The sequence below is a fragment of the Kogia breviceps genome, chromosome 15, assembly GCF_026419965.1.
Source record: "Kogia breviceps isolate mKogBre1 chromosome 15, mKogBre1 haplotype 1, whole genome shotgun sequence".
Lineage (NCBI taxonomy): Eukaryota > Metazoa > Chordata > Mammalia > Artiodactyla > Physeteridae > Kogia > Kogia breviceps.
Window position 1 is genome coordinate 64,148,186 of NC_081324.1, and position 14,438 is coordinate 64,162,623.

Consider the following 14,438-nt stretch of genomic DNA (forward strand, 5'->3'; position numbering starts at 1 on the left):
ATGCGACGCTAAAGCGTGTGAGAGCTGAGACCCACAGACTGGGAGCGTGACCCTGGCTCCAGAGAGGAGGTGGCCAGGCCCTGCAAGGTCCCCCAGCCTCCTCTGCGACGCCCCCTTGGAGCTGCCCCACCCCCAAGCTCTGGAGTGGAAATGGGGCGATGCTGGAGCCGCCTAGGGCGACGGGAAGACAAGCCCGCCACGCGCCAATCGGTCCTGGCTGCGAGCGGGTCAAGGTCAGCCCGGGCCCGCAGCGTTGTCCGCAGCAACCAACAACTCGGGGTCGCCTGGGCAACTGCCGCCCGGGAAGCTCTCTATTGGCTGCAGCGGGCGCCTGTTCGCCATGCATCGCATCCGATAGGTCAATGCACCGGAGGGTCCGCCTACACCCCCTGGCCGCGCTCCCGATGCAGCCCTCGCAGTCCCGGCCTCGGTGTCCGCGAGTGCAGAGTGGAAGTAACCATGAGGCGTCCCTGCGAGGGGCCTGGAAGGAAGGAAGAGCTGGAGGAAGGGGCGGCGGCCGCCGTTGGGCGTCCTGCAGGGGGTCCTGGAGGCCCAGAAGGGTTCGGACGCGGATTCGAACTCCGACCAAGAGAAAGAAGGTGCCTACGGACCGGGGTTGGGGGGGGGGACAGGCTGGGGCCGAGTAGGCAGGGGACCCTGTCCAGCAGGAGCGCATCCCTCCGTGGACACCTTTGGGGCAGCCGGCGGCCGCTCCAGCCCTGTGCCATCTCCGTAATGTTCCTGGAGACATCAGGAGTTCCACGATTAGAACAGGCTTTCAGAATGATGTTAAGATGCAAAAATCCTGCCAAACAGTGTAAGAAGGGCTGTCCCACCCTGACACGGAATCAGGGCTGGGTTTTCCCAACCTCAGGGGAGACTAAAGTAATGGATGTATAGAACTTAGAATTGCTTCAGCTTCCTTCCCCATAAAATATTCATAAAGCGTATGTGGTCTGCAATCCAGCGGAAGAGACAGCATGCACTTTGGTGTCAGACAGGCAGGGTAGGGCCAGGATCAGCTGCTACAAGCTGCATGACTTTGGGGAAAGGATTTGCATTCTCTGAGCCTCAATGTCCTCGTCTGTATGTGGGGGCAACAGTCCCTACTAGCAGGAGGAAATGCCTCTAGAAGGAAAACAAGGCTGCGTAGTGATGGAGGCAGGAGAGGGGTCCACATCCATCCCTGTCTCCTATCAGGCACCCATAAGCTTGGAGAACTGGGCAAGGACACCCTCTACCCGAGGTCTTGCTGGGCCCACAGCGTCGTGCCTGCTTCCTGCTTTCTGTGCCAAGGGAGCACCCCAGAGCTCAACCTGCAGCACCGTGGCCTGGGGCCCCAGCTACCCCTGGAGGGATCCTGGGGCCAGGCTTGGAGGGCAAGGACCTGGGAGCAGCAACCATGGGAGTGGTCCCTTCCTGAGCCCATCCACACACTCCCCGGCCTTGCTCTGTACCAGGCATGTCCCATCCCCCACAATGGGTGACAGGTGGGATTGGGGCTATGACAAAGTTCAGTACAAGGGCTGGGGAGCCTGCAAGGGGTCCCTAACTTGCTGGAGAGTCAGCGAAGCTCCTGGGTGGAGCCTATAAGGAGAAGCAGGTGTCCCTGGGCCTGTGGGAAGGGGAGGTCCTTCCAGCTGGAGGGCACTGAGTGGGCTGAGCCCTGCAAACAGAGCCTGGGTACTGGCTAGCTATCTGGGGCCCTCAGCTCTGGGAAGGGCCAGGCCCCTCTCTGCCCCAGGGCTCTGGCTTCTGTGTTGACCTACAATCCCTACATCAAGCGGCTGGAACTTCGGGACAGCGGGCTCTGTGGGGCTGGCACGGAGGCCCTGGCAGGTGCCCTGAGCAAAAGCAGTATCTGTGGTAGGTGCCGTGCCTGGGACAGGGGGGCAGGCTACCCCCACACCAGGCCTTGTCACCCCCCCACCTGCTGGCGTTGCTCGGGGTGGGGCCTCATCACAGGGTGGGGAGGGTGGGGTGGAGTTAGACCCTCTGTGGTGCACCCAGTGCTGGACCCCTCCTCTACCCTCTTCTGCTAGCCAGCACCCCTGCATATGTTGTCCTCCCATTGCCTGAATGCAGGTAGGAGAGTGCGGCACAGAGGGTCAGGGGCCGGGCAGTGCGGGGGGCGGGGTGCTGGAGTTTGTCAGGGCTGGTTCCAAATGCTGCCTCTGCGGCAGGGTGACCCTGGGCAAGGAGCCAACCTTGCTGACCCTCAGTTTCCAATCTGTGAAGTGGGCCCAACAATGCCACTTAGACCTTGGGTATGTGGGAAACATACGCTCAGCAGAGCGTCTGCTCACATACGAGCACCACGCACAGCCACCTGGGCTGTCACTGCCAGTCCCCGGAAATGTGGCAGTGGGGGCTTCTGTGGGTGGGCTGTGTTATGCCAGGCACAAATCATCAGCGGGGTGGCTGCATCTACATCACAAGACATCCTCCACAGCCCCACAAAGTAGGTGGTTTTATCCCCTTGACAAAACTCGTGGAGACATGGAGTGGGGGCTGAAGTCTGGGAAGTTGCCTGGGGTCGGAGGGGACCCAGCTGATGGGTGGTAGACTCACCATCCACCCCTGGACAGTCTGACTGCAAGGCCCTTCCTGCTGTGTCAGGCCTGGAAGGTGTGCAAGAGGGAGGAGGGTGATGCCTGGCTTTGGATCCCACCACTAACGAGTGGTGCCGGCCCTCAGATGTGGACCTGTCGGAGAACCAGCTGGGAGCAGTGGGAACCCGGGCTGTCTGTGCTGCCCTGGCGGTGAACCCGGCTGTGCAGAAGGCACAGCTGGCAGGGAATGGCCTGGAGGAACAGGTGGCCCAGTACCTTACCGAACTCCTGCTGGTCCACACAGGCCTGAAACCCCTGGACCTGAGCTATAACCAGCTGAATGACCAAGCAGGTAACATCCAGCCACTGGCCAGGGCGACCATGGTGGCACTCATGTCCATCTTCCTGGGGCAGGGTGGGTGGAGGTAGGCAGGACCACTCTGAGCATCCGTGCTGTGGATCCTGCTTCCCCACCATCCCCGTACAGAACTCTCGGCCCATTCCCCGAATGTCTTACTGCCCACCACTGCATATGCTGGGTGCTGACAGCCACTAGGGATCCAGCCACGAAGTATACTAAGTCCCTGCCCTCAAGGAACACACATTAACAAGATAACTCTCCATAATTATTGTGTTACAAAAGAAACAGACAGGGCTTGATTCTAGAGACGAATGTGGAGCCCCTCTCTGCTTTAGAGAGGTGACCACTGGGGAGGACTCTGTGAGGAGATGTTTAAGTTGAAATGTGCAATGGGGGAGGAATCAGACATGGCAACACCAGAGGGAGAGCATTTCAAGCAGAGGAACTATTTCCCGGGCACACAGATAGCAGTGTGACTGGGCTACTTAGCCAGGAGAGAGGGTCCAGCTGTGGGATGGAAAGACAGCAGGGCCGCAGAACTACACATCATGGCAAAAGGCATGAGGATTTCATTCCAACTGCTGTGGAAGACATCAGTGGGATTCCTTGATCTTACCACTTTCTCTCATGCCCCAGGGCCTTTGCATGGGCTAGCTGCTTTGCCAGGAACACGCAGTTCTACCTGCCTGTCCTCAACCACCCCAATCGATTTTAAGAATCACCTGGGGGGCTTCCCTGGTGGCGCAGTGTTTGAGAGTCTGCCTGCCGATACAGGGGACGCGGGTTCGTGCCCCGGTCCGGGAAGATCCCACATGCTGCAGAGCGGCTAGGCCCGTGAGCCATGGCCGCTGAGCCTGCGCGTCCGGAGCCTGTGCTCTGCAACAGGAGAGGCCACAACAGTGAGAGGCCTGCGTACCGTAAAAAAAAAAAAAAAAAAAAAAAAAAAAGAATCACCTGGGACCCTGGGTTAGAAATACAGATTCTGTGGCTCTGGGCCTCCTGAACCTCTGTATCTTCTTGGGGGAGATGCGGGTGCATCTGCCATTTTAACAGGTGCCCCAGGAGATTTGTCTGATCCAGAAAGTTCGGGGATCACTGTTCTGACTGCTTAGTATGAGTGGGGGTGGCACCAGCCTTGGCTTGGGCGAATCAGCCCTAGAGTTTTAACCACCAGAGAGACAGTCTGCCTTCTAAGAAAACTGTTGTGAAATCAGTGAAATTAAAAGAGAAACTCTCCCTGGTGGTTCAGTGGTTAAGAATCTGCCTGCCAATGCAGGAAACACAGGTTCGAGCCCTGGTCCAGGAAGATCCCACATGCCGCGGAGCAACTAAGCCCGTGCACCGCAACTACTGAGCCTGCACTCTAGAGCCTGTAAGCCACAACTACTGAGCCCACATGCCACAACTGCTGAAGCCCACATGCCTAGAGCCCGTGCTCTGCAACAAGAGAAGCCACCGCAATGAGAAGTCTGCACACTGCAAGGAAGAGTAGCCCCCACTCATCACAACTACGGAAAGCCTGCACGCAGCAACAAAGACCCAACAGAACGACAACAACAAAGGTAACTATAAAAACATTTGTTTTAAAAAAAAACCAAAAGCTCATTTAAGACTTTCAACAAACTAAGGGTAGGCGTCCCTCTGGGCCTGCACGGTCAGAATGTTAGCACAGGAGAGGCAGTGAGGATGAAGGGGCTGGAAGGCAAGGCCCCACGAAGGCTGCAAGGCAGGGATGGGCTGTTTCCCCAAGTGGGGATCTGTGGGTGGGACAGACTCCCTTAGGGGTCTCAATCCCCCCACCTGACCCAAGACAAGGGTGGCACCTACCTCATGGGTTGGCTGCAGGGGGTCATGAAGAACAAGCATTGGAACTACAGGAGACCGATTCATGGGTATAGAACTTTCTCACCCTTCAGCTGTTCAGCAAAGTGGCGGACCACCACCGCCCTCCTCTCCCAGCCCTGGAGTGTCTGAGGAATAGCAACGTACATGTCTGAGAACCTGCAGGTGTCAGACCCAGGGCTGGATGCCAGGTGTGAGTCCCCTTCTCTGGGAGGTTCCCTGGGAGGCAGCCGAGGGAGTCCTCACTGTCCTGCAGGGAGCTCTCCTAGGTGCTAGCAATTCTGTGGAACTGGCAGCTGAGCCCTCTGCTCTGGGAATTTCTTCAAACCAGCCTGTGCTGGGTGCCGGCACCAGATTCAGATCCCCCGAGGGGCTCCCAGGTGTGTGGGAGAGATGGGCCAGGCAGAGAGGTCTAACAGCCAGAGCCTGGAAGGATGGAAGCAACAGTGGACGTGGGGTCCACAGCCCGGCCCAGCCTGGCGGAACAGGCAAGGCTTCCTGGGTGAGGATGAGGAGCTCTTATCCAGGTGAAGAAAGGTATCAGCAGGTCCACACGGGGGGCAGCTGGAGGCTGAGAACTGGGAGCAGGTCAGACCAGCTGAGTGTTGACAGAGTGGAAAGCAGGGCGGGTGGGTAGGGCTTCTGCCCATTTTATGTGTAAAGTATCTCTCAGCTTTCTTACCCACCCAGCCCTGCTCTTTCCTTTTCTACACCACTGCCTCCTCGCTGCCACAGCTGTGCTGGACCTGTCACCTCTTGCGTAGACCGTGGCAGAAGCCATCCAACTGGTCCCCCCCGGCCTCTTGTCTCTGCCCCCTCCCACCCACCTTCTCTCTTCTTAACACATCTCTCAAGTGCCTGCCACTCCCACGTCCTTCCACTGGCTTGCCTGGCCGGCCCATCGCCAGGCCTGTGTGCATTTCCACAAGCACATCCGCTCCTCCCCGGGGCCACTCTCTACGGTGCCTGCCCACGTACACAGTGCATCCCTCAATCTTCAAGGTTCTCTCTGCTTTCTTGATCCCCTAGGCAGGGGTGGCCCCCACTCTGTCCCCACACCTGTTGTTGTCTGTAATAGCTAACATCCCATTAATTAATATTTATAGCTTCTCCAATAAATGTGAGTTCCTTGAGGGCAGGGCAGGCCCACGTGGGGTTCAATGCCCTGACGCTGGTGTGCAGCAGAGACTCCAGCCCACAGTGGGGATCCGTGTTTTTTTTTTCTTTTTTGTTTTTTGTTTTTTTTTTTGCGGTACGCGGGCCTCTCACTGTTGTGGCCTCTCCCGTTGCGGAGCACAGGCTCCGGATGCGCAGGCTCGGCGGCCATGGCTCACCGGACTAGCCACTCCGCGGTATATGGGATCTTCCCGGACCGGGGCACGAACCCGTATCCCCTGCATCGGCAGGCGGACTCTCAACCACTGTGTCACCAGGGAAGCCTGGTATCACTTTTTGAAGGAATGAACAGAGTGAATAAAAACTGTCTTGGTGTTTCTGAAGGGGAGATGCTTGGACCAGCCCTGGCAGAAAACACAGGATTTACTGAGCTTAACATAAGCTGGAATCATCTGTGAGGACCAGGAACTGTAGCCTTCGCTAGGGGACTGGAGGTATGAGACCTGGCCCCGTAAGCCCCTCCAGCCTGTCCTTTGGGGGCAGGTCTCCCAGGCGCCAGCCCCCCATCTTTCACACTCTTCAGAAATGAACCTTGGATCTTTTCAGCAGAGCTCAAAGAACGTTTTTTTAGGTGATTTGCATTTTCCTGGTTCTACTTAAGGACGACATGTGGTCTCCCTGTGCCCACTCTCATGTCAGTAAGTGGGGGTCCACAGCTGAATGTCGCACACCTTCTGAGACATCACAGACGCGCGGCCGGTGGGGACACTGTGCAGTCCAGTGACACATGCTCACCGCTGGGCAAATGCAGATGCTTCCCTGAGATGACAGCCTTGCACCCTGGGATCCCAGCACACAATCTCAAACACCCTGCCTGCTCCCTTGGGTCTTATGGTTCGTAGACCTTGGGAGTGGGTAGCACAGGCGCCTGTGATGCTTCCGGTGGCGGCTGCCTCTGTGGGATCCTCCTCAGGGAACGGCAGCCACTGCCTTGCCCTCTGACAGGGCTGACCTGGGGTCCTGCCCCACAAGGTGACAGATCAGGCTCTGTGTCCCCAGGGCACCCACGAGCTCCCACCCTCCTCCCCATCACATTTCCCTGGGTATGTTTCATCCAATAGCCCTTCACTGGGGTGCTCTCTAGGCCCTGGGCTGCGCTGTGCCTTGGGGGCCCTGCCCTTGAGAGGTCCCCACTCAGGCGGGGAGCTTGATCACTATGTCTCTGGGGCCTGCTACCCGAGGAAGATGGCCCAGTCCTGAAGGTCATTCGCATCCACACCCACCCTCTGTGCTTGCTTCTGGTCTTTCCACTCTGCCAGTCACCATCGTCCAAGACCCAGGGCTCTCTTCTGGAACCTCTGTGGTCTTCTGCTCTCTGCCCATGCTCTTTGCTCCTCGGGCCTCCTGGGCTCGGAGGCTGGGGACTGGCTTCCTCCACCTTCACATGTGGTCCCATAGGGTTGCTGCTTTGCATCCCAGGCAAACATCTTCCTGAAGGTCTTGGACATCTCGTATAATGGCTGTGGGGATCCTGGAGCCTCCACACTGGGGGAGGGGCTCAAGACCAACAACATGTTGGAGGTCTACCTGAGGTGAGCACGGGGTGCCTGCCCCTGCCTCCAGGCCCACGGCCACCTAGGGACTGGGGCTCATCTTGCTGCCGTTTACCACTTCGTGCCCAAACCTGCCACACACACTAATGGTTGGCCTGCAGCCACAGCCCAGCTCCGTCCTTCTCACTCAAGGTCCTCCTTTGTAAGTTGGGACTCGTAATGCCTACTGCGAGGCCAGAGGCTGGGAAGTGCAAACGCGTAAGGCATCTTCAGCAGAGCCTGGTGCTGGGGTGGGTGGGGTGTGTGCTCCACACGAGTTTTCCTCCGTTTCAGGAGGAGTGGTCTGCTCTGCTCAGCACATGGCTGCTGAGGGGGCCTGCCATGGGTGGGCTGCTCCTCCAGGCCCTGGCAGGGTCCCAGGCCTCCTGGGAAAACCATCGCAGGAGCCACAGCCCAGAGGGAAGGGAAGAGGCAGAGGCCAGACAGGTCATGCCTTACTGCAGCTGAGCCTCACACCAGGGCTGCCGGAATGAGCTGGGCCTGCCTGCCATTGGCAGGGACATATCCTCCATCCTGCCCACTTTTCCTCCTTATGGAAGGAGCCATGGCCAGAGGAGAGAGATACTGAAATTCAAGGCCAAGCTGGGGTCTAAGTTAGAGGGACGTGGGACTGACTGTGGAGACAGTGGCCGAGAGCAGTGCTGAGGCCTGGAGTTTGTGCCCATCAGGAGCAGGAAGAGGTGGGGAGGGAGCTGGGTGGCTGTCATGGGGATAGGGACGGGGTGCCAGCTGGCGCAGGATGCCAGCTGGGGCAGGATGCGTGGGAGCACCTGCTGAGTGCTGAGGCCCAGGGAGCAGCAGCTGGTGCGGGAGGTGGTGGGAATAACACTCTAGGTGTGTTTGCTGGGCAATCTCCCTGAACACCGGAGCCTCCGATGAAGCTTTTACACCCTGACATGCCCAGGGCCCCCGGCGTGTGCGTGAAGCTGGACCTGGGGGCTGCACCAGCAGCTCCAGCCAAGACCCTGGGGGCAACCTGGCTCTGCACAGTTGTTTGCAAGGCAGTACCATGCACACGCCTTTCTGTTGCAGCAACAACCGCATCTCTGCAGTGGGAGCCCTGAGCCTGGGCCTGCAGGTCAACCAGACACTGAGGATTCCTGTTGTGAGTGCTAGCCTAATGGGGGAGGCCCTGGCACAGACCTGCCTGTGCCTGTCCACACAGACCCCTCTCCCACTACATCTCCTCACCCCAGTGGCAGTGGGTACACGGGTCCCAGAGCCCAGGTGGGGTAGGGGGCCCCCTGACTTCCTCCTGCAACCACTTCTTCCCCTTGTCATTCACTCACCCATCTCTGGCCTGACCCAAGAACTCCTTCAGACTCCTCCCCCTCCATCCTTCCCTCCCAGCTGCCCCTCCCTCTCAGCCCACTGGAGTTGTGCTCTGCTGAAGATGGCCGGAGCCACCTGGCTTCCCCTCACCTTCCCCTGCTCTTCCCCTGGCCTTGCTGGAACCCAGGGGCCACCCAGGTGTTCTGTCTCCAGTGGGGAGGGTGTGGCTCATCACTGAGAGCAGAGAACAGAGAAGGGAGGGAGGAGTAGGCCTACAAAGACCACTGTACCAGCAGCTCTGGGGGACATCCAGCCCTGCACGGCCCTCAGCTGGCACAGGAGCCCCCAGCAGCACCCCTTTCCCCAGCCTGAGGCTCACTCCTCTCCTAGCCCCAGCTGAAACCCAGACCTCTCTCTAAGCTCTGGGTCCCCATTTCCAGCCACCTGCTGGACCACCCCCCAGATGGGAATAGGCACGTTGGATTCTGGGAGTTGAACCTGAACGTGTCGTCCCCCTGAAGGGCTGCCTCTAGGTGGGGGCTCCTTCCCACTGAGTCAGAAGCTGGGGCCCCGGCACAGACCTGCCTGGGGCTCAGTGCTGAACCCTCCCTTTCCACATCCTCTCTCCATCTCAACTCCTGCAGAACAGTGTGGGGAGGAGGGGGGAACGGGGCTGCCTGCTCCTCCTTCTCACCTCCTCCTATTCACCATCTTGGCCCTTTCTTCCCACCTGCTTCCAGGTGTTCTTTCTATACCAGAAACATGCCCCTGCTTTAAATCTGTTGGGCACTCCCCTCTGGACAAATCCAAGCTTAGCGTGTTATTCACAGCACAGGGGCTCGGGGCTCTGCCAGCAGACCCCCCACCCCCCACCTTGAGGCACATCATTCTCAGCCCAAGCTGCTTGCAATTCTCCTACCACACAGTGCAATTTCTCAACCCTGCTTTGATCCCGCGGCTCTTCTTACTGAAATGCCCAGCTCCACCCACCTCACCTGTAAAGCTCAGCTCGGAGGTTTTATCCCCTGCCCATCCTTTATCTCCCAGGGAGGGCTGGTGCACCCGGTAGCATGGCACTCTTCACATTATACTTTTATGTTTCCTTTCCTCTCCTCCCTGCACCGGTGAGCTCTTTAAGGGTGGGGTGTGTCTTGTGTGTCTGTGTCTTTGGGTCCCAGCACAGAGGGGGCGAAGGGCAGGGGCTCAGTCAGTGTCCACTCCCTTCCTTTCTTCCCCGACTCCAGCCTCACCAAGGGCATAATGTCTGAGGGAGGTGCCTTCTGAACTGACAGAGCGGGGCAGCCCAGAGCCACATCAACAAAGATGAGGGATCCCTCCCACCTCCCTGGGCTCATCGTCTCTCACCTGTGTGTGTGTTTCTCAGGTGTCCAGGAATCCCATGCGAAGTGAAGCCTGCTTTGGTGTTCTCAAGTCTGCCTGGGCTAATCCACTGTCTGCCCTAGAGCTGCTGGATTTTTCTGTAAGAACTTCTCATAAACCTCATCTCTGATCCTCCCAACAGCCCTAGGAGGTATAATTTTCCCCATTTTAGAGGAAAAAAAGTGGGGATTAGAGAAAGAGTGCCCAGCGCAGATACACGGCGTGGCCACATCCAAGTTCAACCTGGGTCATGATGCCACTCGGACTCGCCTCCCACCCCCGTGTGGGGTATCACGGTGGTCTCATCTCAGACCCCTGCCTGGGTTCTTCATTGGTCGAGAGAGAATAGGTGGCTTAGGGGGCACAATGCTCACTGCTCACCAATGTTTGGATTTGCAGGTTCAGCTCTTGCAAGGTGGCCCCTCTCCCTGTCCAGTACTGGCTGCAGGTAGATCCTAGTGCTGGAAGATTCACTTGGGGAACTGCACAGGAGATGAGAACCCCTTTTCACTTAATTTTGCCTTTTTAATATAGAAAAAATGTCACTCTTTTCTAAGGTGGTTAAACATTAAGGAAAGAATCCCCAAATACAAATTATGAAAAGAGTCTAGTCACAAATCACTGCTTATTCTACCTCTGATTTTTTTTCAACCCAGGCCTGAGTCAAAGCCTTTCCAGAGATGTGTTTACAGTTTCAATCCTTCAGGCTTGGGACAACTAATGCCCTAATAAGCTTCTTTGATACCTTGGATACATAAGTAAAACAGTCAAGTTCTCAGAAAGTGATAACGTACAGCCTTGTAATGGGTTTCTCCTCAGGATATCCATGTGAACAGAGAGTTTGATGACCTCACCAGCGCAGTGAAGGTCATTCTTCCAGGGCTTTGCATAAAGACGGCTGCCCACAGAGTGGAGTACAAAAAAGAATTCCTACCCATCTTCAGACCGTCTGAATGACTGTGCTGTGTGGTTTCCTCATCTCTCCCATTGGCCACTTCAACTTTGAGATGCCTTTCAACACATGAGTCTGCACCGAGTCCCCATGTCAACTGGGTGGTAAGTCCTACGGAGCTGACCTTCATAGTGTCTCAGACACCGGTACTAATCAGGGCCTTTCTTTGCTCTCACTCATTCGTGTAACACGAACTTGTATTATATGTTGTACACTGAGCTGGGCATGGGGTCAAAGATGCCCAAACAAGACCCTGCCCTGGAAACCTTTGGACACAATTAAAATATAAGGTGGTCTGCAACTGGCATTCTCAAAGTCAACTTGGGAGAAGGCAAATGGACACAGCTCTTTTGGAAGGCAATTCATCATCATGCACCAAGAGCCTTAAAACTACCTGTCCTGCGATCCAAAGTTCTGACTAATCTGCTCCACAGAAATCACCAGAGATGCATGGAAAACTGATGCCCAAAGATGCACATGAAAATGTTGTTTATAATATGAAAATTGGAAATAATCTAAATGCCCAATAACAGGGGATTGGTTAACTACAATTTGGAATTCTGTAAACATTAAAAGTCAAGTGTTCGGGGGCTTCCCTGGTGGCGCAGTGGTTGAGAATCCGCCTGCCGATGCAGGAGACACGGGTTCGTGCCCTGGTCCGGGAAGATCCCACATGCCGCGGAGCAACTAAGCCCGTGAGCCATGGCCGCTAGGCCTGCGCGTCCGGAGCCTGTGCTCCTCAACGGGAGAGGCCACAACAGTGAGAGGCCCGCATACCGCAAAAAAAAAAAAAAAAAAAAAAAAAGTCAAGTGTTCGAAGAACATTTAACAATTTGTGAAAATGCACGATTGATGTTAAGTGAGAAAATCAGGATAAAAAAAATCACATGGTTTGGCAGCTCCTCAAAAGGTTAAACATGGAGTTGACCATATGACCCAGCATTCCACTTCTAGAGAAATGAAAACATATGTACACACAAAACATCTGAACCATCTGAACACAGATGTTCATAGCAGCATTGTTCATAATATCCACAAAATGCAAATACCCACCAAATGATGAGTGGATAAACAAAATGTGGTATACCTATACAATGGAATGTTATTTGGCAACAAAAAGGGATGAAATCTGGGGTGATGGAAATGTTCTAAAATTGATTAAGGTAATGGTTGCACAACTCCACTGACATACTAAAAGTAGTTGAATTGTATACTTTAAACAAGTGAATGGTATGGTATATGAACTGTGTCTCATAAAGTTGTTTAAGAGAAAAAGGAATGAAGGACTTCCCTGGTGGTCCAGTAGTTAAGACTCCGAGCTCCCAATGTAGGGGGCCCAGGTTCAATCCCTGGTTGGGGAAAAAAAAAAAAAAAGAGAAAGAGAGAAAAAGTAATGAAGCACTGACACATGTGACAACATGGATGAACCTTGGAAACATTATGCTAAGTGAAAGAAGTTAATCATAAAAGACCACATACTGTACGACTCCATTCATATGAAACGTCCAGAATAGGCAAATATACAGAAACAGAAAGAAGATGATAGGTTGCCTAGGGCTGGGAGAAGGGAGGAATTGGGGATTGACAGCTAAAGGGTATGGGTTTCTTTGGGGGATAAAAATGTTCTAAAACTGATAGTGGTGGTGGTTGCACAACTCTGTGAATACATTAAAAAACCCATTGAATTGTGCACCACTTTAAATGGGTGATGTCTGATAGGTGGATTATATCTCAGGAAAGCTATTAATAAACACATGTTACTTTTACAATCAGAAAAATAAATCATACTTAAGAAATGGACAGTGGCACAAGCTACAAGTCAGCTGCACACACTACGGCCTGAAGGAGGGCACCCCCATCCCCAGGACGAGGCCCTAATGCCCTAAGACCGTGTTTGGAGCCGGGAGGTGACTGAAGGTAAAGGCCCCCGATCCCGCGGGATAAGCGCCCCTGAAGCCTGCTCTCCCCATCCACGCGGGGCCACTCCGGACGGCGACCCTCCGGCCTCCGGAGTGGTGAGACGACCTCGCGGCCTGAGCGCGGGGCCGGAGCAGGGGCGGCGGAACCCTCTCCTGCTTCCCCGGAAGACCCTGCCTTACTCCAGCCTGTCATTACACGACTGCCCGTGCCCTCAAGACAGGATACCGAGCGCAGCCCAGCCCGACACCTCCCTCCCAGCCCCGCCCTGCGGGCTCCCTGTGGCATCCCCCCACCCCCACCCCCAGCGGACAACAGCCAAGTTTGGCTGTGGCTGCAGACAAGGTCAGGCCTCCTGGAAGCCGCCTAGCTGGCATAGACAGAACAGGAAACCAGAGCGCCACTCCCACCTGAAGGCCAAGGTCTCAAGGGAACATCCACCTGCGCTCTTCCTTCGGTGACCCTGCAGCCTTCCCGCCAAATCCACATCCAATCAGAACACGCCACACTCTGGGAGTCGCGTGCTGGACAATCGGGAGCGGGATTCAGGACCTTGGCCCACTCGGCGCGGCAGCAGCAGTTGGGCGGCTGCAGCCATTGAGGTCCGAGTGCAGTGGTGGCTCTCACCATGGTACAGCCAGCAGGCGGGAGGCCTGAAGGTCGTGTCCCAGGCAGAGGGGTGGGGGCCGGGTCTGAAAGGATGCTCGAGGAGCCTCGTGTGGGTGTCCGCCACCCGATCACGCGGCCAGAGCAGAGGCTGAAAAGGAGAAACTGCGAAGGCGGCATTCTCGGCCGTGGAGCCACAGTTCCCACAAGTAACAACATCTGAGTCCGAGAGCTGCGGCAGTCAGCTCGCCTCGGCACGTGGTCCCTGGGCTCAGGGGAGGCGGGCAGACCAGGCTGCAGTGGTCGGGCCGCCCAGCGCGTGGACAGCAGGCACAGCAGGCAGGGCCGGCCTCCAGGGGTGGCTGGGGGCCGTGCTGGGGAAGGAGGTAATCTGCTGAGAAGGGGACAAGGACTTGGTCTGGAGGAACTTTCAGAGAGGAAATGGAGCCGAGTACAGAAATAAACTTCAGCAATCCAGGCGAGGGCAGCAGTGTGCTCAGTTTCTGTTGACAGCAAGGAATGACTTCCCCGAGCACTGCAATTCCTTTCATTGTTAGACAGTCAGATGGATGTGGCCTTACAAACCACGGAGCTCCCCAGCCGCATTTTGTAAATGAAGACATTGGGGTATTTCTTCAGATCACAGAGCTGGCTCTGCTCACACTGGGGCTGAGCAAGTAGAATGACACATCAGGCATCCTGTGAAATACAGTGTGGATCTGGATTCAAAGAGAATAGTGTGCATTTGAAAATGGTGCTGTTGGGTGGATTTCAAAGCACTTCCCGGGGTGCCGATGGAGTCCTCCTCTGGGGGAGTGATTTCGTTG

The 14,438-nt window shown here is 55.9% G+C and overlaps 1 protein-coding gene across 1 annotated transcript; it reads left to right on the plus strand.

Moving 5' to 3' along the window:
* The first annotated feature begins 235 nt into the window (after positions 1-235).
* LRRC74B (leucine rich repeat containing 74B) lies at positions 236-11,147 on the plus strand. The gene is given in 11 exon segments (XM_059041232.2): positions 236-531; positions 533-599; positions 1,201-1,342; positions 1,595-1,603; positions 1,745-1,866; positions 2,698-2,904; positions 6,256-6,365; positions 7,351-7,463; positions 8,517-8,589; positions 10,141-10,236; positions 10,956-11,147. Coding segments are annotated over 11 exon segments (1,149 nt in total). The 5' UTR covers positions 236-459; the 3' UTR covers positions 11,094-11,147.
* The last annotated feature ends 3,291 nt before the right edge of the window (positions 11,148-14,438 follow it).